This window comes from Platichthys flesus, chromosome 12, assembly GCF_949316205.1.
Source record: "Platichthys flesus chromosome 12, fPlaFle2.1, whole genome shotgun sequence".
Lineage (NCBI taxonomy): Eukaryota > Metazoa > Chordata > Actinopteri > Pleuronectiformes > Pleuronectidae > Platichthys > Platichthys flesus.
The window spans coordinates 14139542-14162110 of NC_084956.1; the positions used below are offsets into that span (position 1 = coordinate 14139542).

At 43.4% G+C, this 22569-nt stretch overlaps 2 protein-coding genes across 2 annotated transcripts in view; one reads left to right on the forward strand and one right to left on the reverse strand.

The window, feature by feature from the left end:
• LOC133966536 (zinc finger CCCH domain-containing protein 6) overlaps nucleotides 1–7340 on the reverse strand; it is a gene marked incomplete in the record, with an annotated part of 8006 nt that extends 666 nt beyond the window's left edge. The window contains 12 exon segments of the mRNA XM_062401520.1: nucleotides 1–998; nucleotides 1139–1309; nucleotides 1761–2155; nucleotides 2232–2467; nucleotides 2545–2654; nucleotides 2769–2883; nucleotides 2993–3121; nucleotides 3395–3531; nucleotides 3614–3845; nucleotides 3924–4046; nucleotides 4127–4334; nucleotides 6851–7340. Of these exon segments, the coding sequence (XP_062257504.1) occupies nucleotides 1–998; nucleotides 1139–1309; nucleotides 1761–2155; nucleotides 2232–2467; nucleotides 2545–2654; nucleotides 2769–2883; nucleotides 2993–3121; nucleotides 3395–3531; nucleotides 3614–3845; nucleotides 3924–4046; nucleotides 4127–4334; nucleotides 6851–6936 (2940 nt within the window).
• Nucleotides 7341–9530: 2190 nt separating this feature from the next.
• LOC133965896 (fibulin-7) lies at nucleotides 9531–21030 on the forward strand. The gene is made up of 8 exons (XM_062400486.1): nucleotides 9531–9764; nucleotides 11070–11232; nucleotides 12725–12901; nucleotides 15967–16092; nucleotides 16179–16316; nucleotides 17071–17208; nucleotides 17637–17775; nucleotides 19362–21030. Exons 1-8 carry the CDS (start codon nucleotides 9687–9689, stop codon nucleotides 19732–19734), a joined length of 1332 nt encoding a protein of 443 aa, XP_062256470.1. The 5' UTR covers nucleotides 9531–9686; the 3' UTR covers nucleotides 19735–21030.
• Nucleotides 21031–22569: the final 1539 nt, after the last annotated feature.

Genomic DNA, 22569 nt, shown 5'->3' on the forward strand with positions numbered 1-22569 from the left:
CAGGCTGATGCCCCCAAGGATTGTGGTCGGACTCTCCAGCCCTCCACCACTGGATGCCAGACGAGGTGCGTATGGCGGCAGCTTCTCTGGTTCTGGCTTGGCTCGAGCGGCTTGAGGAGAAGAGTTGGCTTTTTGTAGCCTTGGGTCCACCGCCCCTCCCCCAGAGGAGGGCTCTTTCTGAACCAGCAGCTTGGAGTCCAGACTTCCAGTACGCTTGAGTCTTGGGTCTAGACTCTTTTGCTGGCGCGGGTCTATAGGTCTCTCTGTGGGGAATCGAGACTCTAAAGATCCAGAGGGCAAGCAGTTCATACGTTCCTTCAAACGTGCAGCTATCAACCTGGGGTCAGAGAGCGGAGGGCTGGATACTGGGGGATGGTCGGGCATTTTGGTTCGGTTCATCTGAGCGTCAGCGATGAGGGGTGGCAGAGGGAGGTTGATGGAGAGTTCCTGTTTGGGGATCAGGGACGGGATGAGGTCCTCAGGGGCCCACACCACGGTCTGAGCAAAGGCCGGCCGCTGGAGAAGAATGTCCACCCGGATGTGGCTGAACTGCTTTAACTGGCAACGAGGGTCCCGCAGCACCACACTGGGGCCGGCTTCAAGAGGGATGAGAACAGCTCTGTCCCTGAGCTCCCTCTCTCCCTCATCATCCTCCTCTCCAGTAGGAGGCTTCTGAGGAACGAGGTTGCTCTGCTGGCGATATGGACTTTTCTCCATTGGCCTTATCTTCCTAGGGTCTCTGGAGACCCGGGCATCTGCAGCTCCATCCGACTCCTTTTTCACATCGGGAGGTCGCTGTCGAGGGTCTGTCTTCACACGCGGGTCACTGGGTGGGGCCCTCTCTTTTACTAGCCGAGGGTCGCCCGGTACCGGTACCGCAGCCTGAGGAAGCTTGGACTGAGGGTGCTGCATCTCACTCTGCTTTTTCAGAGCTTTAAGGATGGCAGCAAGACAGCTCCCATCCTCCTCATCGCTCGAGTACCAGTTTGTAGTTTCATCTGCGAACATAGACATCATATTTAAGTGTTTCATTCAGTGCACTTTCGTTAATTATTATGAGGTATTTGGATATTTTTCACAGGTTGTCTGACTTCAGTTCTATTTTATCCATATTTATGTTTTTCACACATGTGCTTACCTCTGTTTGTGTTGTTATCATCCTGAACCTCTGCTCTCTGTGGGTCATTCCCCTGTTGCTGTGTCAGGTGTAAAAAGATGGCTTTCTGCACTGCTGGTGGTAACGACTGCAACTGGGTCTCTGCACCAATATGTTGCTGGAGGTTCTGTATGAAGGCCCGACCAGGGTCTACTGTGTTGAAAGAAAGAGTTCTTTATAATTTCAGTGATGGCTTAAAAGCTAATTATCTTAGGCAATTTTTTGAAATATATAACTGGTCAAAAAAAACATCTGGGTTTGGTTTGCAATCGGAATGGTTACAATTGACATTAACTTCCAGGTCAAATTACACTGAAGTAAAAAAAAGGTCTTCTTTATTTTGGCAGTCTAGATGCTGCACCTTTTTCCTCTGTGGCATTATGATGCACATTGAACTTCTAAGCATTGGGAAAAACGTGCATAAGCAATTTGTTTCTTTATATTATACAAGACGCAACACTGGGAAAGCAGCAAGGTTTCGGAAACAATGGTCATGATCGCTTCCGACAGGTTTGTGACGTCGAACATGACTCACCGGGGAAAAAAAGAACAGGCTAACTGTTTCAATTTATCCACTTTATATAAAAAGAGGTATAACACTGACCTCCTTGTTGACCCATGGCCTGGTTCTGGAGGAAGCTGCCAAATACGTCCACTGGGTTCTGACCCATCGATGGAAATGGGAAGTGATTTGGCAGCATCTGTAGATCTGGTATCGGAGGGAACGGAGGCCTCTGCATATTCATCTGAGGATTGATATTGGGTCGGTTTCCGTGGAAGGGTGGCGGTTGACAAGGAAATCCTGGGGGAGGGTGCTGACCTGGCGGGCTCTGTGGCAATGGCGGTCCTGTGGGGTGACCCATGGCACCAGGTGAACCAGGGGGAGGAATAGAAGGAGCAGTGGAACCCGAAGGCCCCATACCTCCACTCTGCGTGTCCTCTGAGCCACCACTAAACTGATTGGCGCCATCATCTTGATTCTGGGAGTAGTTTGATCCACTGAAAAATAAAAGTTCACAATTAGGTAGAGCACTTTATAGTTTACAGATTATAAATTGCAGATTATTTTGCTTACCTGACAATTTTTTGCACCAAGTCAACAGTAGGTTGGACATTGATTTCAAAGAGGGAGGGGATCTTCTTCCCAGCTTGGCCGGAGGCTCCATCTCCATCCATGGGACTGCTCTGACCAGGAGTGGGAAGCAACCCCACCCCAGGAGGAGGCTTTGGAAGCGGGGCGATACCCTGCTTTCTCAGATCCTCCAGCTCCAGTTCGTCCTCACGGGCATTCTCCTCTTCAGTGTTAATTATCTGATGAATAAGACAGAGAGCAGATATAAGATAAATGTTAACCAGAGGAAAAGAAAGAAAAGAAAAAACATACCAACCTTATCAAGCAGCTCCTGGGTCACATCGTTCAGCTCCTCGTGGGAGAATTTGCAGTGTTCGCCTTGATAACATTTGGCTCCTGTGTGAAAGAACTTGCACGGGTATTCATGTGCAAACACTGGTTAAGGATCAGGACTGGTTCAAAGATGTAATGAGATCTGTGTTAATTGTGCAACACATACAAATGTAATTAAAAACAGGTGTTTTCAGTAGTGAAGGATATTGTGCATGTAAATGCAGTTATCTCCTTTGCTGCAGTATCCTTGGAGGTAAAATTTACACAGTTCCTTTTTCTTATCTGGCACGACAAGCTCATGTTCAAACTTGCACTGTTCCCCCTGGATAAAGACAAAAGGATTTTTATCTTTCAATTAAAAAAGTTGATATCTTTTCCAGATATTTTGCTGTAAATCTGCTTAAGACTTGCTAACATTAGCACTACTGTACCTTGATGCATCGGCCCTCCAGGAAATACTTGCAGATGTATCGACCATTGTGTTCGACTGTGTGCTGACTGATGAACTCCTTGCTCATTATTGGTCGTTTCTTATGAAAACCAGAACAATTTCTTCCTTCCTGTGACACAAAAGAAACAAAAGGATTAGTCAATTCATTTTTATAATAGTTCTACTTATAGTAGACATTATTTAATATCAACAGTCAAACAAAAGCTTTCTATATTTTGACTGTTTTCAACCAAATTCCTTTTACATTGAAATCCAGACACTAAAGAAAGGACTTTAGCTTGAGTCTCCACAAGTACCGTAGAACACACTATGTAAGTGCAATCCATTCACCACAATAAGAGATATAATACACATCTGGCTAAGTTTTCAGGGGCATATTTACCATTTCTTCCATTCCCGGATCGCCTCCTCGACCTCGCCCACGTCCACACCAGGGTTTTCCCTTCAGCTTCTTATTCTTGTTGAGCATCCCACGTCCTCTGCCTGGTCCGCTCCCTCTGCCTCTTCCCCTCTGCCCAACTGAAAGGTAAAGTTTGAAGTAAGTGATCATCAGTCAGATGAATCACTATATGAGCTATGACAAAGGAAAAAGCCTCCATACACTGTTGTTTCATCCCCCTCATGCCTCCTCTCCTCATCTGGTCTGTAGCATAGCGCCCCCTTCCCTGACTTGGGGAATCTTTTGACTGCGGATACTCGGACATGCCATCGTCGTAATCGCCCTCGTCTTCATCATATTCATCACTGTAGTCACTGTACTTGTCAAAATCACTGCTCTTGTGCGGCGGGGACTTCTGCGAGTTGCCGTGGCCTCCTTTTGAGTCCCGTCCATGCTGGAAAAGAGAAGAAATGTCACACAATAATGCTCATATGAATATAAAGTGTCAGCAGGCCTGTAAAGCTGAAGTCACCTGAGAGGGCAGGCAGTCAGACTCGCGGTTAGATCCCTGGCTCTTCCTGCTTTTAGGCCTTTCAGGTCGGTCGTAGTCGGAGTCATAACTGTCGGAGCTGGAGCTGCTGGAGGGGGAGTGGTGCTGAGGAGAGGGCACAACATCACAGTGAATACTCATTTAATTCATATTCATGTGTTACAACAAGTATAATGGAATCTTACTTTCTGTCTGTCACGTCTCCTCTTCTTCGACCTCCTCTTCTCTTTGGTCTTTTTGTATCTTTTCCTGGAGTGCCTGTGTGTCTTGTCTTCTTTTTCTTTAACTCGCTCTTTTTCTTTATCTTCATTCACCTCTGTAGCCTCTTTGTTTTCTTCTTCAATCCCTATCCCTTCATCATCTATTTCTCCATCTTCTAGTTCCCCATCCTCTCTAGAAAGAAAACAGATCAGTACAATGAGTCCAACGATAGGGATTTATATGCTGTATTTTTTCCGCCTCAGACGTTATTAAAATGTTTTTTACATGAGCAAAACAGATGAGACTGCTGTAATAAATTGATAAGAAATACAAAATCCTGATGTCTTTTCCCTTCAGTTGGAACAAAGAACCAAACATCCTGCCAGACAGTTTGAAAAATGCCCCTAAGCCTTTCCTGAACTGAAAACATCATATTAATAATTCAAGGCAGTCTTTATTCCCAGTGTAGTTATTTTGTGAAAACTAAATTACATTCTACCTCAAGTTGAAAACCATCAATAAAAACCTCCCATTTCAATGAGCAGGGTTTTACACAAAACCAACCTGCTGTCAGAAACTAGTCAAATAGGATTTCAGCCCATTTATCCATACTTTTTTGATAACAAATGTTTGAAAAACAAATCAACCCAAAGCTGCATTTAAGAAAACATCATGGAGGGAAATGGTCTGGCTGCTACTTATTTTTTATAGGTTTTCCCATTTCAGGCTAAATTTTATAAAGTTAGTTGGCTTGAACAATAAAGCTTGGCAGGTACCAGAGAAACAAATTCTCACAACATTTGGTCCAAATTCAACATCAATCTGATTGAAATATATCAAATTGAAATGAACTCAAACTGTGTTATAGCAGATGGCCAATACAGATTAAGTCGTGTAAGAGTATATCCTGAAGAGTGTGTTTAAAGTACAATTTCCGATCAAAGTGTGATAGTGGTATTGTTTTCATTACATGTAATGTCAGCTGCTTGAAAAATACAGAGCGGGCAGGAAAAGGGAAACTAAATCCCTATGAAATAGGAAAAGTATGTCCACCCGCTGAACTGTCCTCGGACACTGGTGCAGCTCAGGCTTCAAACTGGCACTTCACCAAACTCAGCAACCACGACACTGTAACTACAATTCATCACTTTAAATCCAGTTAAAGCAGCACAGTCCTTGAAACAGCTGCCAATTTTAATCATTTGATAATAAAGGAAATATGTCGTAAAACTACCCTGTCCTATTTTCAATTCCGCCTGGGATTAAACCCAATTTAAGTCGGACAACAAATGTGGCCAATCCTACTAATATGTATTCAGTAGTGATGCCATAGTAATACAGTAACTCTACAAGGTGCGGAAAAACAACAATCTTCTTTCTGAGCACAAAAGTCTTGCCTGAATTCAATTGTATTTGTATATAGCGCCATATCATAATGTACATTATCTCAAGGCACTTTACATTAAAGGTCAACAATTTAAAAAGTGTTTATAGAGAAACCCAACAGTTCCCACAATAAGGAAGCACTTTGGTGCCTGTTGAGCGGAAGAACTCCTGAAGGCCCTGTTGAAACTATACATGACTTGTCTTGCCCCATTTAGGGACATAAATCACAGGTTTAAATCTCTGAGAGTAACAGGTGCCCAGGATGAGGTTTGTCAAATCAACTATCAACTGTTTTGTTCCCCAAGCCCAACACTAAACCACCTGATTCTTTGGTAAAGTCAGTGCGCCACCTGATGTAGTCTTGTTCTTGGACTTCCCTTGGAGGCACACGGCCCTAAACCCAGCCAGAGGGGCATGACTTCAACCCTGCATGACCCTGTAACAGCAGGACCGCTGTGTGGCCGACAGGCCCATTTACACAGTCTCCTGCTGATGACTGCAATCACCCAAAAACCACATGAGATGAACGCTGCCGTCTTGCATGGAAATCATTGTGAATGTGGACATGGTGATAGGAAATAAAGCTTATTTGGACGGTATTATTTAGAATGCACCAAAGAGCAATGCAAAGATTGTTTTCTCTTTTTGAAAGGGGGGAGAAAACCGTGGAAATGTCTCTATGCCCTGAAATGAACGGTGAAAAGAAGGAAACAGTCGTCTCAACACACCACCACCCCCTGATTCTTCTTCTCCAGACGATGTCAATGAAAACAACTAGTTCAGCCGCAAAGCTTGGAAAGTCCTTACAGGATTACAGAGTAGTCACAAGCACGCACGGCCCTGAACCCAACTAAGGGAAGGCTCCATAATCTCAACCTTGCATGACCCCCGTCTCAGTAGTACCGCTGTGTGTCCGCTAGGGAATGGAGGAGGGGGGTTGGGAGTGACAACGCGAGGATGGGCGTGGCACCTCCATGATTTTTGCACATTTGCACAGCTTCCTGCAGATGGCAACGGTGACGCCCACGATCGCACAAACAACACAGAAGATGAGGTCTGCGGATGAGCATGCCTGTCGACACGGTGATGGGGGGAGGGGGGGACAACCGAGGATGTTTTGGACAAGATCGTGTAAACTGCAGCAAAGAGGCATGCAAAGATGAAGGTTCGGTCTGTCTCTTTGGAGGTGGGGGAGAACATGTCTCTGAACCCCCGCAGTCACCGAATAAGAGAAGAACACAGGTAGCACAAGCACGTAGAGCCACAGCACGGAAACGCACAGATGAGCGTAATTGAACAATTGCACAAGAAGGTTACTCGACCTTTCATCTCCTGCAAGCTCAGAGTCTGTCATGTTTTTGTCAAGGACAGGGGCTGGGGGACTGGAGACAAGGCTCACACAGGCCATTGGACACAGCGGATCTGCCTCCCCCTCGCTCCGGTGACAGAGAGGGAGACTGGGAGAGATGCTGGAAGATGTCAGACTGGAGAAAAACTCACGGTGTTACACGTCTCCCACAGAGACAGTGAACGGACACCGTCCTCTTTCATGTCAATGACGTTTTAACTCAGCGAGCAGCGCCGCTCGGCTAATGTCCCGTCGGTAGACAGCTGCCATGATGGAGGGAGAGAGGAGGCACAGACAGGAGAGTGGCCCTGCTCGTTGGTTCTCTGCATCTTCACGGCTTTTCTCAACAGGGACGCCCTCATTATTTCAAAATGGCTTCTGAGTTCTGCGGTACATTTCCTCGCGCGTGTATTCCTCCGTGGTTTTTATAGTCCGATGGGGATCTATCTAACATGGACACAGCAAGTCCTCGCCGCTGATTGGTCAGACGCGGCTCGGGATGGAGGGGGGACCGAGACGGCCGCGATTGTCATTGGTTCAAAGCGACGTCAGTAACTTTCAACATCGGCAACAAGGAAGCGTACGTGACTCCCGCGTTGATAATGTTATTCACCTCTGTGCGAGTGTTACTGCGCTGTAATATGTTGTTATTAAAGATCATCTTTACTTATAGTTATGTTTTTATTTAGTCTCACGCAAAACACAGTCAGCTGACGCCCACCTCACGTACACACACACACAAACAACAACAATAACAAGCTCCCACCCACTAACAGGAGAAGTTCACTGTAACAGCAGCAGGAAGTAAAAATGAGGAAGACAAGAGAACAAGTGATGATTTACAATATGCAACATGATAGATAGAACATAAAATGAGATAGAAATACAGAGAATAGGCACAAATTATTCCATGGATACACAAAATATTTGTAGAGTGTAAGTGTCACATTGTAAATATATATATAAATAAATGAATTTTCACAATAAGAGGCACCTATGGATAATAATATGACTTTACTCCACCCTGCCTCCTAATAGTGGTTGAGGAGGGACTCATTGTACATACAAATAAATAGACAAAAATGTATACGAGTAAAAAAAAAAGTACCACATTAACTTTTGTTCTTGAGTAAAAATAATTAAATATGTACTTGCTTTTGAATATGCATAAAGTATAATTGCTGCAGAAATCAAATCAGAGAAAAGGTGTGTTTGGAGACAGGCTCATATTTGTGTAAACTATGAGCTAGTGTGTTTGTTTGCATCTGTGTGTGTGTGTGTTGTTTACACTATTCCACCAGGAGCCAGGCTCTCCTCCATGTGTGGATTGAGCCCCATCACAGGATCATTGTGGCACAGGAGACACAAACATGCTGAACAGGTGGATTTAGAGACACGCTTCAGCATCTGTGTTGTCTATCCAGCAGGTGGCAGGGTTTCCCCTCTCTTTGAGGTACAGAGACAGCTTCAATGAGCTGCAGTGGCGTAAGAGAACACATCTGGACACTAAGGTAAATAACCAGAATAGAGCAGTGTGTGAGTGCTTCTGCAGAGGGTCACAGATGTCAGGAGTCTGTGTCCATATGAAGTTTAGACCAAAGTAAAAAACCGTTTAAAACAATTGATTTTTAAACACAAAACTTGAACCTAAAATAAGATGTTGGATGTGCCTCTGTCTTTATAATGAAAGCACTTTATTCACCCTTAAAAATGTGGATTACTTCCTTTATTATATCATGTTCATTGTTTTTAATATCTTGTGCAATAACCGGTAATTATCATGGGCAATATTCTGTTATTTTTAGATGTTTGTAGCTTACTCCCTGTTACACTTGATATTTGTATACTATTACATGAATTATACTATATATCATTGTACTGTTATACTATTATATAATACTGTGTCGTTGTAACTCCTTAGCAATATCTACCACAAGAATTACCCTTTGGATTAATAAAGTTTTTGAATATACTAAATCATCCGAGTTCCACAGGCCAGGCTGGGCTCTCGTATCATGGAGAGACTCTTCTCCACCTCCTCCTCATCATCATCCTCCTCCTCCTCCTCCTCCTCCTCCTCCTCCTCCTCCTCCTCCTCCTCCTCCTCCTCTGCACAGTCGCAGTCCTCCCGTCAGGTCCCAGCAGGCGTCGCTGCAGTTCCACACATTCAAATCCGTAAAAGACTCGCCTATAGTGAGCTTTCGCAACGTTAACGAGCCAATCATCAGAATGCATGTCCATCAGTGTCGTATGTTAAATCCAAGGAAAAGGGTGGAAATTGTTCGTCCTATTTCAAGTCTGCAAAACATTGAATCAGTGAATACAGTGTATTACAGATTGATAGGTTGATTGTTATGGGCGACACATGTTGACACGAATACATTTATATTAATTTGAGTTTTCAAGGAAGAGAAAACAAGTCAATCTTAATCCTTAATGGCACTGTAAAATAAAATCGAATATGGCTTTGTTGTGTATTTTGCCAAATGCAGACTATGGCACTTTCCTCCTCAGCAGCCGAGACATGTATAAAGAAACGCTTTACCGTGTTTGGGTCCATCTCGGTGGGAGGGATTCTTGCTGCAGGAGGAAACTTTGGTGGTGGTGTGCAGAGCGCAGAGGCTGAACCCTCTAAGCGCGCAGCTCCACGCACCAGAGCGCATCTCCCTCTGACACCTGATGAGCGTCGTCCACACAGGACCTCATCCTACTGTTCCTTTGGAATTGTTTTTATCAAAGCCGCATGAAGAGAGAAGCCTGTTAAGTCTGGGAGAACATCAGCAGTGAATTTTAAACTGGACTTTTGAGAGATGGAGTTGTCTTTCCGACGCAGGTGTCTCCTGCTGCTGTGTTTGACAGTGATCCAGAGCGGTCATGCTGCAGTCCAGGTAAGAGCAGTAAAGTTTACTTTACATAAGTTTATGTAAAAACTTCTTGTCATTGACTTGTCCAACTTTGACACTTGTCCAGGAACATCTGGAGGCTGAAAATCGGGCTCAAATGAAGTGAATATGACAATATGAAATCATATAATCTGACCAACCTCTGGGAATATTAATAACAGGCCTTTTTGAGAAGTATTTCATTTTAATATGTTAATCATATTATCCACAAAGACTCACAACAACAAGCACCACATTCTTTCTTTCTTTTTTGCTTTATCCAGCTCCCATCTGTTATCATTGTGTAATAGGACATTTTTATGTTTTGGATGGTTTTAGATCACAGTTCACAGTTTGTACTTGAGAAATTACTTAAAACCTTGTGCTTGAAGAACAACGATGGCTGCATCTGGATTTGAATCCTCTCATGTCTTGTCAGCTGGTGGCATTTTCCCTTTGCCCGGGGCAGAGCACTATCTGATCTCCTGCACAGGTCCACGCTATGTGAACAATGTGAAGTTTAATGCATCGAAATTGGTCGTTACCCTCTGAATGCCTGTTCGGGAATTTAAGGTATGCCTTCCCAGAGAAAATTGTTCCAATGAGCATGTGATTAATAAACCCTGCTGAAAGGATTAGAGGCACTTTCTCTGAAGAACTTCAGCATCGGCTTGACAAGCTCCCCCCCACCCCCCCTCAACTATAACTGCCAGTGGCACCCATGCTGTTTGGAGTCTGCCCGCTCGCAGGATTATCCACTGAGCGTATGCCTTCCTGCCACCACGCGAAAATATACAGAGGAACAACACTTTGTCCCTCCGACATCTGCCAGGCAGCTTTTGTCCAGCTGTGTCTAGAACTGATAGAAAGTGGAAAGAGATGGAAGGAGAGATGGGAGGCCTTGAATATCTCAAAAGTGAGTGCAATGAGGTGCAAGTTGATTTCAGTAAAAGAAATCAGGGTGAGTGAGCGTGCCATGTGAGCACAATAAAAACATGTCACTAATACGCCTTGTCAGACTTACATAAGGTCGGTTAATATCAAGGAAAACATTTTGTAACCTTAACGACCATGTGCCCACTAATAAGATGGATTTAGTTTCAATGACATCATGTTCCACAGCTGCACATTAACGTTTATTGACCACTCATGTTTTTTTTTAAATATATTTTATGACCATTTAACTGAAGCAAACCTTTTAGTTCTGTGCTTGTTTTACTTGTTGGAAAGTGGTTGCATGTGGTCACATTTTGCCAGGGCTCTGTTGCAGCTCCCTGACACTGCTCACGGCTGCTCGCCCTGTGTTCACAGACGTGCATGGACAAGCACCAGGTGGTCGGGGTGCTCCGTCAGATGGAGAAGTTCCTGAAAGGTCAGGAGATGCGATTCACTGAGGGCCTCAGGATCATGAAGTCCAAGCTGGCGACGCTGCAGAACTCTGTGTCCAAGTTGCCTCAAGCAGACCAGTCAGGCGGTGAGTTAATAAACTGGGGTCAAACACGCGTCATAATCAATATATCATTGTCAATGATAGAGGCCTTTATTTTTGGGGCAGACTATTGACACTGTAGGCAAACCATAGGTGTTTTTCACAGTGAGCTGTCTAGGTATGTTCATATAGTCCACTATAGTATGTCATACATAACAAGCAAAATGGAAACTATTACATTCTCTTCCTTGTTTTACAAAAGACCGCCTCGTGCAATTCACTAAGATATAAATATATACATTAATCCGATTTCTTATCCATCTATCCATCTATCTATCTATCTATCTATCTATCTATCTATCTATCTATCTATCTATCTATCTATCTATCTATCTATCTATCTATCTATCTATCAACCTATATATCAACCTTTATATCTAAAGATATGCATAATTCATCGGACAGAATAAGTCTCACACACAGTATGAGGTTGGTTGTAAAACTTGAAGTAGATCATCATTTAACCTGTGATGTTTTGGGATATTTTATGCATTAGCTTTAACAAAAAGGACCCTTCCAATAAGCATCTTCAAACTTGTTTTTTCCCCCCCTGTCAACCAGTGACAGCAGAGAGCCAGATATGGCTTCTCGTATTATGGGATTACAGATTCATCAAAACTGCACGAGGCCATCTCAGTTACAGAGCTGCGTACACTCGACAGGGGGAAGTGGATTTGGGGAATTGTGTTGTTTGGCAGCGGACAAGCATGAAGCCAATTTGTTAGTGATGGACCAGTCCAGTCCATAACTCTGTGGAGAACACTTGGCCAGACAGTGGGAGGCTGATACTTAACATTCGCAGCAATAAAGGCCCAGGAAAAATGAAAAGACAAGTAAAATCATTGCAAGGCCTAAGATCAGGATCAAATTCAAAAGTATTTGGATTTGGTTATAATATGATGCATTTATTGCCCTCAAAGACACTGATTCCACGTGTTCCCTGAGCTCTGCCATTTTGTTCACATTTGTCTGAACAACATCTGACACAAAAATTGGTCAGAAAATGCCTCAATGAGTCAAAGTTGGCTGTCGTTGCACTGCAATAATAAATATGAGCTGGACAACATGGAGGTCTGGCACTCAGAACCTATAATATAGGATCTGAAATGTAGTGTTTTCACTTGAGGTTGATAGAATAGGAAACAATTTCTCACAATCCTCCAAGTTGGAAGAAGAGTGAATGGTTCATGAAAGTCGGAAATGTAATCCATCCACACTGACATGTAATGTGATTACATTATAATATTACAAACGTTAAGCAAAGCATCTGGCCCCTGCGTGGTGAAACTCTGACTCACAGGAATGGCCGTTTCTCTGCTAACTGACTGCAAATGAGGCGTTTGGAGCGTACCTTCCCATGAAGGCTCTCCGCTGACTGCTCAGTGACATGTGTATATCCCCAGGCAGGGAATGCCAGAGGATGTCGGGAGGCTCACTCCACATGTGACCAGCCTCCCTCTCGTGCTCTCTCCCACAGCTTCCACCACCTGCCCCTCCCTGGAGGCCCCAGCTCACGGAACCAAGTTTGGCTCAAAGTACTTTGTCGGACACGAGGTCCATTTCACCTGTTCTCAGGGCTACCACCTCGTCGGCTCAGCCACACGTGCTTGCCGGGACAACGGCACCTGGACCGGCATAAGTGCCATCTGTAAAGGTGAGTTTACTATTTGTTTAGCAACTTACAGAAATCCCGGGGCTATTAAAAAAACCCTAACCCTAACCCTGACCCCCACACACACTAAACACACTCACGCACAACATGGTGTAACCTTGATACCATAATTCTTGCAACTTGCTACTGTTTATAACTAAACCTAAACTTAAACTTTACCTTACCTTAACTTGAACACCTTAAAATGTAATGATTAACGTTATGGAGACTCCGTAAGAAGGACAAATCCCCTTAATATGACCATGTAAACAGATTATGGTCCCCACAACATGAGTCCTATCTGGACACACACACACACACACACACACAAATTGTGTACCTCTTTCTTAGTGAAGACACTCATTGGCATAGTGAGCCCCCTTACCCTAACCAGAACCCTCCCACAGCTTAATACTAATCCTTAACCCTTACCATAACCCTGACCTATACCAAATACCCGAAAAGCCTCCGAATGGTCTCACAAAGATATTTGTACAAGTACACACACTGACACACACACACACACACACACACACACACACACACACACACACAAGCACAGAGATAACAAGCAAAGAAAAGGACCATTCTTCAGAGGGGCTGGAGCTCCTCAGCATACTGAATGAAGCCCTCGTTAAAATGGCATTAGATGTCTCTGGACACAGAAAAACACCTGTACTGCATTCCACCGAGGGCTGCGCTCCCCTCCAGGTTTGTCCTCCTTATGAACAGTTACTGTAAGATAACGTCCTCCTTCTCTTGCTCATGTTTCCCCTGGCTCTGTGACAGCCGTCCCACTGGATCGGGTTAAGTGAAGACATTATACCCACACCATCGTCTGATAGCACACAAGTATGCTAAGCACGCTATTGATAGCCCCATCAGCCTGCTCCGGTTGCGCGATTCCCAAAAATTCCAAGTGGCACACTCAGTTTAACATGTGCACATGTGTTTATTGACATTCATGGTTAAACCAACATGAGAAAGTTCCACTCTGCACAGTATTATCCCTGTTCATGTTTTTCAGCCCTGGAATCAGAGGTCTATATTTAGTCATGTCGAAAGAGTAGCATTGACAGAGTGTGAAACCCTCAAAAGTTAGGAAGAGTCTAAAAATATTCAGCGGAGTGAAGTGGGTTTCTTCATCTTCTGGCTCTGGGGTGGCCCCTGAGGAAGCCAAATAAATATTAAAGGGATTGGTTGTCTTCCAGTATCGTATGTCTTCAGTGCTGGAGCTCACAGAGCAGCAGAGAACATCTGCACAACTCTGTGTCCTGACGACAGGAACAAAGATCATGAGGCATGACGTTCTTTTTATCCAGTTGGACATTCATTTATCCATTTACCTTCTGTTACTGTCAGCAGTTAGCAGTTTCTAGTATTTCTGGATTCAGTAAAGAATATATTTTACTCAGGATAGTCTCTGTTGACCACTGTTTGATGATTAAATTATATTCATGCCAGATAAGTCAATAAACCTAATAGTGGATTAATGGATGGATCTGCACTTTACACTACATGTACGTATGTATTCAGTTTTGTTACAACTCTTATATGCTGTCATTTTCAACTTTACTGGGCTCTTACTTACAGTTAAAAGCATTTATAGCTATGTAAATTTGCACATGTTAAGATGGAGAAATCTTGAAATAGCTTTGTAATTGTATACACTTGTGGATCGACTTATGGATCGACATTAGAATATTCCCATTCAGTCCCTAAATTAGATTTACACGTAATTCTGTGAGAAATCAATAAAGATTTGTTGAAAAACTTCCTATTTCACAATGTTTAAGAAAGAGAAGAAAAAATCTTGGATTTGCCCCCTGATCTAGAACCAGACCAAAAGTTATTGGGTGGTTCTCTGACCAATACTTCACCCTAGAAACCCAGTTTCATGTTAATCCATCCTGTAGTGTTTGTGTTATGACCTTATCAAACTAAGATGTAACCATAACCTCCTCGGCAGAAGTAAATATAAACATGCCAAAGATAAGTTATCAAACCTAATAAGTGGGTGAATGAATGGAACTACAATTTACACTGTGTATAATACCTATAAGTATCTATCTCTTACATTGCTGCACTGGTAATATCCAACACTACGGGGCCAAAGGCTTTTACAGTTATACCGCTTTGTACTTGTTAGGGTGGAGGTCATATAAAACTTGTAACAAACTATAAATAAAGTTAGACGTTATGAGAAGGTGTCGACAAAACCTGGGGAAAAAAGGAAAAAGTCTTCACATCTTCAAAACAACTACTTCCTTACTTTTCTCAAAACTGTATAAAGTGAACTATACAGGATGAATCCAAATACACCATAAACACCAACAACTTTTACTTTGAAGCTGCAGATGGATTCTATTGAATTACACTTTAATAATGATACCCTTCTGATTCTTTGAATGTAGCCGCTACTTTTCCACAAATGGAACAAGTAAACGGGCATCACTGACTTACTGTCGACATGCTAGGCCCATAATGACAGTAGCAGCCTCTCATTCTGAAGTATCATTTATCATTACTGGATGCATGGACTCATTCCAGCTCTATGGATGGATGGATGGCAGACAGGAAAGACTTAGAGGCTTCTTCACTTTTTTCCACCTTTTTTCCACCTCCTGTAACGTCACACTTTTTGTGAAACCTGAAGCGTATTCTTCATATTTATTTTCATTCATATTCTTTCAAACAGGATCTTATCTAGCCATCGCTTATCTTTATGTCTTTTGATAAATAGGAAATCCTATCATCATTCAGTTTATGTAAAATATTTTATAAAACACGATGTTGGTTAGTAAAATTAAGTCAATAAAGTGAAAAGATATTAATATTATATTATCATGATTTGTAGCAGTTTTAGGAAGTGGACACTTTTTTCCATAAAAGGGTAGTGTTTTTTTTTAATGTGGCACAAGAATATGAATACACAAAAGTAAATGTTGATGGGAATAAATAACATTGAAAATGACAAAAATGACAAAAAATTAGAACTTCAGATCGAAGGTCACTGGAGGTGTTGGAGAAGCTGCAGGTTGGAAGTTAATCTGCCTCTATACCCACAGACATAAGCGAGTGTGCAAGTAACCCCTGCCAAAACGAAGGTACCTGTGTGGAAGGTGTGAACCAGTACAAATGCACCTGCGCTCAGAACTGGAGCGGCTCCCACTGCCAGCACCAGACCCAGACAGGTCAGTGCTACAGTCCCTACTGAGATCTGCTAATGCACATGTTCACGATGTCTATTTTAAGCGTCATATGTCTTCCCCTGATGCAGCACCACCTGAGTGGAGCGTCATGAACGACCCTGCGTTCAGCCGCAGGCCTCGCTGCGCCCAGGTGAACCGAGCCCAACACTGCAGCTGCGACGCAGGCTTTCACATGAGCGGCACCTCTGAAAACAGCATCTGTCAGGGTGAGCTGAACTGATGTCTTATTTATTTGATCCCTACAGGGAGACTGATGTTCTGCATTGCTGCTTGGTACGGAAATTTGACTTTGGCTTGAACTGTAGTCTGTGCGTTGTTTATTGCACAAATTGCTCATTTGCAGATAGTTGAGATATTAATTTTACTGGTGCGTTGTAGAGTCTCTGAACCACTCTGTAAACTACATGTCCTGTTGTTTCTGTTGGTTGTCCACCAATGTGTTAGTGCTTTATGTATCTTGACATTTGTGGTTTGAGTCCGTTTGTTTGATCCTGGCTTCAAATCAGATTCCCTGAGAGGGACAAAAAACTTCAGATAGCAGATGTTACTGGGAGTTGAATGCTTTGATGATCCCTGAACGCGTGAATCTTTCACTCCTCTAGTGATTAATGTTGTTACAAAATCGATAGTAATCTGTAGAGCCAGTCTGTGACAAACAAAATAATCCTCTCGAGAGGTCACAGGCTGATTAGCATTCAGGTCACAGTTGCGCTATTTTTAAGATGTAATTGGTTGAGTAAGATTTTGAAATGGGACTTTTCACGCAGCTGCAACAAATGTGTTTATGTGCAAGATGATGAAATTGTATAAAGATGGAGCAAACGTACCTTTTGTCCTTACAGATCCTTACCAATATCCCAAGTTACTTCTACAGCATATGCACAAACCCTCAGTCTTGTCATGTGATTACATTTGAAAGGTGGACATGTGCATGAATTTTCTGCTTCTGCTCCTTGACAGATGTGAATGAGTGTGAAGTATACCGGCTGGACCAAGGAGGCAAGCTCTGCGTCCACGAGTGCGTGAACGTTCCCGGCTCGTACCACTGCTCTTGCCCCAGCGGCTACAAGTTGCTCCCGGATGGGCGGAGCTGCGAGGGTGAGTGACAAGGGGCAGCCGAGCACAAAGGCTCATTCAGAGGGGCCCTGGCTGCAGGTCTCACTGGGCATGCAGCTCCAGAGAGGAATACCTGCGAATTAACAAGACTTGAAAAAAGCCTCGTAGCCGCAGAGCTTTTAGTTTCTGCAGAGGTGTCTGTGCGAACCTCGCTACCGCTTCCATCAGCACCCCTGGAGCTAACAGGGCTTTTGCCAGTGGAATGAATGACCTCACCGTCTCCCTGCAGAGAGAATCTTTGGGACATGAGGCGTTTGTGGGAGACTAAACACAAAAAAAATAAAAAAAACAAACACTCATTGCACAGCACCCACTGCGCACGGTGCGGTAACCAGGAAGCAGGGAGTCAGTCTGGCAAGTCTCTCTCCCCGCTCCTCGTTCTAACGGGCCTTTGCTGTTTTGTCCTCCAGATGTGGACGAATGCTTGAGCCAGCAGCACAACTGTAGCCGAGGGACGACTTGCATCAACATGGGGGGAGGCTTCCAGTGCGTCAACCCAGAGTGTCCCCGTTCTCATGGCAACATCAGCTACGTCAAGACGTCTCCCTTGTGAGTGGATATAGCACCGGGTGGCATTTTTGTTTTCTCCCTCGCTTGTTGTGTCATTGAATGATCCAGGATCACATCTTCCACACTCAAGCATCTTCCAAGCTTCAGCAGATGATTGTCGTTAACTTTCACAGGACCCTCTGCATATAAATCATATTCAACATTTTGATGCGAATGGGTGACGTGGAGAGGAAAATCGGTCATTACAGAAGTGCATTTAAAGTTCTTGGGGGTCTAATACAAGTTGGGTCTTATTTTGGTACCTCTGGTCATCGTTTTTTGTTGGTTGAAATAACATTCAAGCCGCCATGGCAACAGCTTAGATCTGGCATTGCAGCAACATCACCACCGGCCAAGTTAACCAGACATTTTGGGGGTGAACTTGAAAGCTGCCAATGACACCATGATGAAAACTGCTGTAAACATTTATCTCAGTTGAGCCACCAGCCTCAACTTTGGCACACTGTACTTGCTGCAGTTGTACATTAACAGTAATACGGTGTAATTATATACTATTACAAAAAATGTTGGTGCATTCACTTTCAGTTTTACCTCCAAATAAAGTGGTTTAAATAATGTGGCATAGAGATGTTCCCATGTTCCCAGACTTTATACTTCCATGAGTTCAGTGCTATTAAAACTAATCAAAGTAATGACAATTAAGAGTTGTGGTTATATCAGAATTACAGATTTCTGACATAGAACAGGCACACCCAGCAAAACTTCACCAGGCAACGTCATTATTTCTTTGTTTTTTTAAAACCACGTAGAACGTCCGTGTCATTGCATCATTCATCGCCCTCAGCAAGGCATGAAACAAAGCTCTGTCTTCTTCTAGTGAACCATCACTGTGGTGAGACGCTGCTCCACTAACAGCTAAGGGAATTGATACATGTTTAGGGAAAACCCAACGAGATATAAAGCAGGAAGAGGAGAAGGCCAGTAGCTGTGTCCTGAGTCTATACTGTATACTCATGCCTGTGTATAAAAATCCACTTCATTAATGGTATATCCCACAAGGCAGTGCCCAAATGAAATTGCTACTTACAGCTGCAGGAAAAGTAATCCCCCCGCTTGTAAAATTAAAGTTTTCAAACATGGCAACATGTCCCCTTTGTGCTTTAATATGATAAAAGACATATTTTGAAGAAAGCAGTAGGAGTTTGTGATCTCACAAACCTAACCAACCAATCCTGTCAACTTGTGGGTGGGGCTTACTGGAAAAGGCTCCTCTGCTTCAGGTGGCCCTTTGAGGGCGGCAAGATAGGAGCAGGGGCGGTGACATATTAGTAAGGTGAAGAGTTACATTTAAGAAATTTAAACAAAGTGAGGGAAAAAAATTTTAATCATCTGTGAGAGGTGAAGTAAGATTCTAACCTGCAGGGTTCATATACGTTAGCAAAACTTTCTTGTTGTTTCAACATGTTCTGCTCACAACAGCTTAGAGACTTCAGGCACTTGACCTCATTGGTGATGTATGTTTGTGTCACAAAGAAACACTGTCATTACATGACAACTTTTAAACACACAGAGAACATGCCCTGTCATGGTCCCTAATTAACTTCTGCTGTATTTCTGTCTTATAGTCAGTGTGAGAGAAACCCATGCCCCATGGACAGCCGCTCCTGCCATTTGGCCCCCAAGACCGTGTCTTTCCACTACCTGCCCCTGCCCTCCAACCTTCAGACTCCTGCCACGCTCTTCCGTATGGCGACCGCGGCCGCCCCAGGGCGCACAGGCCCAGACAGCCTGCGATTTGGCATTGTGGGCGGAAACTCCCGGGGCATCTTCGTCATGCAGCGCTCGGACAGACAGACTGGCGAGCTGATACTGGTCCAGCAGCTGCGCGGGCCGCAGGAGATCAGCATTGACGTGGACATGTCCGAGTACAGCGACCGCGCCTTTCAGGCCAAGCACGTGGCCAGGGTCCACATTATGGTCTCACCCAACAACTTCTGAGGTTTGAGGAGGGAGACTGGACACAGAAGAGGAAGAAGAAAGAAAACGTTTCCTCATCCCCGATCAGAGATGAATTTATATGAGCTGCCAGTCGCAGGCCTAATTACCAAAAGAGTGGAAGAGTGACAAGACAATATTTAACAGTTATATTATGAATGTAACAGTATATGGCAAAAACACATCATAGAAGCTTCTTTAGTCAGGATGAGCTATGACTGATGATGTTTGACTGAGAGAGTCTGAATGCATGAAATCTAGCTAAAGCATAATGAACATGTTTGGAGGGATGGAACTATTACTGCTGCTTTATGTTTGCATTTCTGTCCATCATAGATCATGAGTAGCTCAGGGTCCGGCCCTGGGGCTGATGCACTGCCCTCGCTTTATTGGTGATAAATCCCTATAAGACATTAGTGCTCCTGTGGCTCTAATTTATTGGAAGTATTGTCGCTGGATTTTACATTGTAATGCCACATGTTTGTCTTCTATAATATTCTGTATATTTGTTTTTTTTTGTGCTAGCTTGATTCATTTAAAGTACCGGCCATTTAACTATGGGAGTTGTTTTTTTTAAAACAGTAGACGCAGTAATGTACCAGGGCGTTTGTTTTTATTCTCTTATTCAAGAGTGTGGTCTTACAGGTTGAGAGCAGGACTTATTGATTTCATGTTCAAATGTTGTAATGCATTCACTCAAAACCCTGCGTTTGTACTCAAATAGCCCCTGCTTGTGCTTAGATTTCCTCCGCTTGTGCTCAAACTGTACACTTGCTTGCACTTGGACAGACATCCTGCGCTTCAACTTCAGCTCTTCCTCTCAAGCTTCTGTGAACATAATCGTCTCGGATTTCTCCTCCGCTCGTGGATTCTTTCTTCTGCACTTGAAATTCTTTGTGCAAAGTAGTTTTTGGGTTTTATTAAAGCACAGAAGTCAGTATGAGAATAACAACTGAAGCTCAAGCTAAGAAAGTCTGTCAAAGCAGCAAAACAAAATCTGAGTACAAGGGCATAGTTTGAGCAAAGCAGGGCCTATTTGAGTGCAAGCGCAGGGTTTTGAGTGAAAGCATAACAAAATCTGAGCATGAAATTGATTAGTCCTGTCCAAAAGCTCTTGAAAAAGATAAGAAAAAAAACTCCATAATATAACATTTCTCTCTATGTTACCCAGAAATAGTCTTATATTCTCATTTTCTAATTCATAGACGATTAAGCGAGCTTGACGGCGCACTACATAATTTATCTGGAATTTGAATTGTCTCTGCAAAAAAAATAAAATAAAACCAGTCCAGCTTTTCAGCATTTGTTAAAAATACCTCACTTGATGTTGAACAGTGTGCTAGTCGATGTTCTTGTGTCGGTGCTTGTTCTCATTTTACATCCGCCGAGAGTGAATTTTAACGAGCGAAACCGCAAACCAACACATAGCTGATATATAATTGTTGGATGGCGCTGAACAGTTCTCTGAATGAGTGGATAAAAGGTTAAAACAGGAAGAAATAGGTTTTTCATACGTTGACTCTGAGCCAATGGTTCACAGTGAACACAGGGCAACAAAAGGAGCCTCTCAGTATTCCTGTTTGAACTGAACACAAGGAACGAGATGTCACATTTCGAAAACATATCTCAGTGTGTCTATTTGTTTCAGAAAGAAGAGCCTAATGCTCACCACATGTGTTCTCTCAGCTTCCCTCGCTCCTCGGCCGGCTCCATCCAGGGGTTTACGTTGCAATAAAAGGAGCCCAGAGGAGCTTCATGCTTTCGGTGAGGGAGTGGATGGTGAGAATCAAAACACATGCCGCGACGGCACGCACTGCTTTGAAAGTGACATCGTGCCTTAATGGCAGGACCTAATTTCCTTCAGTAACCGGACCAGGAGTGCTCACATTGCAGCCTTTGTTTCAAGCTTTTCGCTCGGGCCGTTTGATGTTCACATGTTTCATCCATTCTCTGGCTGAGGGATGTTGCCAGCGACGATTGGAGAGCGCTGAGCTACATAACACAAGCCATTCGTTGGAGGGTAATGATGAAAATATACAGTGGGAGCCTTGAGGCGAGGCCAGCACAGTGTGGTCACAGAAACACGATGACTTTCCTTCCCTGTCTGCTGTTCCTCTTCATGCTCGAGGTGACTTCAGAGCATCTTAAACGCAGGCAGATTCAAAAAATACAGCAGAGTAACTCCAGTTTTATAGATCTTATCATTTGTTTTTTAACAATGGCTTCTGTTTATGAAAGGCACCCTGTCCTTTGTTAAATGTCAACGGTGAAGTTCTTGCATGAAATGGGCACAAATCTACATGAGAAAGTCTAGTATTTAGCTGCAGGGCTTTACTTGTGTATTTGTAGCTGGACTTTAAGCTCCTGCACATTTTTTCACAAAAAAAAAAAAAAAAGGATGAAAACAATCTCCTCATCGAAAATTCTTGAAATTCCAAGGGAGGTAAAATGTCGAGCTCCAGTCAATGCAGTAGCTCTCTGAAACATCCATTAAAATTGCACCAACCATAAATCAATTGTGAAATTGAGGCAGCAGAAACGTTTTCACTTTATGGATCGCCATCAAACCGTTGAAGAGGCACGTGTGTTGTCGCGGGTGGGTTAGCGCAGAATGAAAAGTCACAGTGGAGGAATTCAGCTTCACTTTTATTATGCCGGATAGGAGAGAGGTCGTCTGTGGATCAACTTTCATGTGGGATAAATGTTTGGAGGAGGTCCAGCAATATGTGAGAGGAACAGGAAAGCAGACTGAACGTCCCTTTGCTTTTGTCTCTCTTGACTTTTTGAAGTGGCCTGTAATCTACAATACAATGATGACAGTGAAATTAGACAATATCA

Coding starts and splice junctions, on each gene's coding strand:
- LOC133965896 (XM_062400486.1), top strand. CDS start 9,687: ATGGAGTTGTCTTTCCGACGCAGGTGTCTCCTGCTGCTGTGTTTGACA. Junction 17,209..17,636: donor GGATGGGCGGAGCTGCGAGG/GTGAGTGACAAG, acceptor TTTGTCCTCCAG/ATGTGGACGAATGCTTGAGC. Junction 17,776..19,361: donor TACGTCAAGACGTCTCCCTT/GTGAGTGGATAT, acceptor TCTGTCTTATAG/TCAGTGTGAGAGAAACCCAT.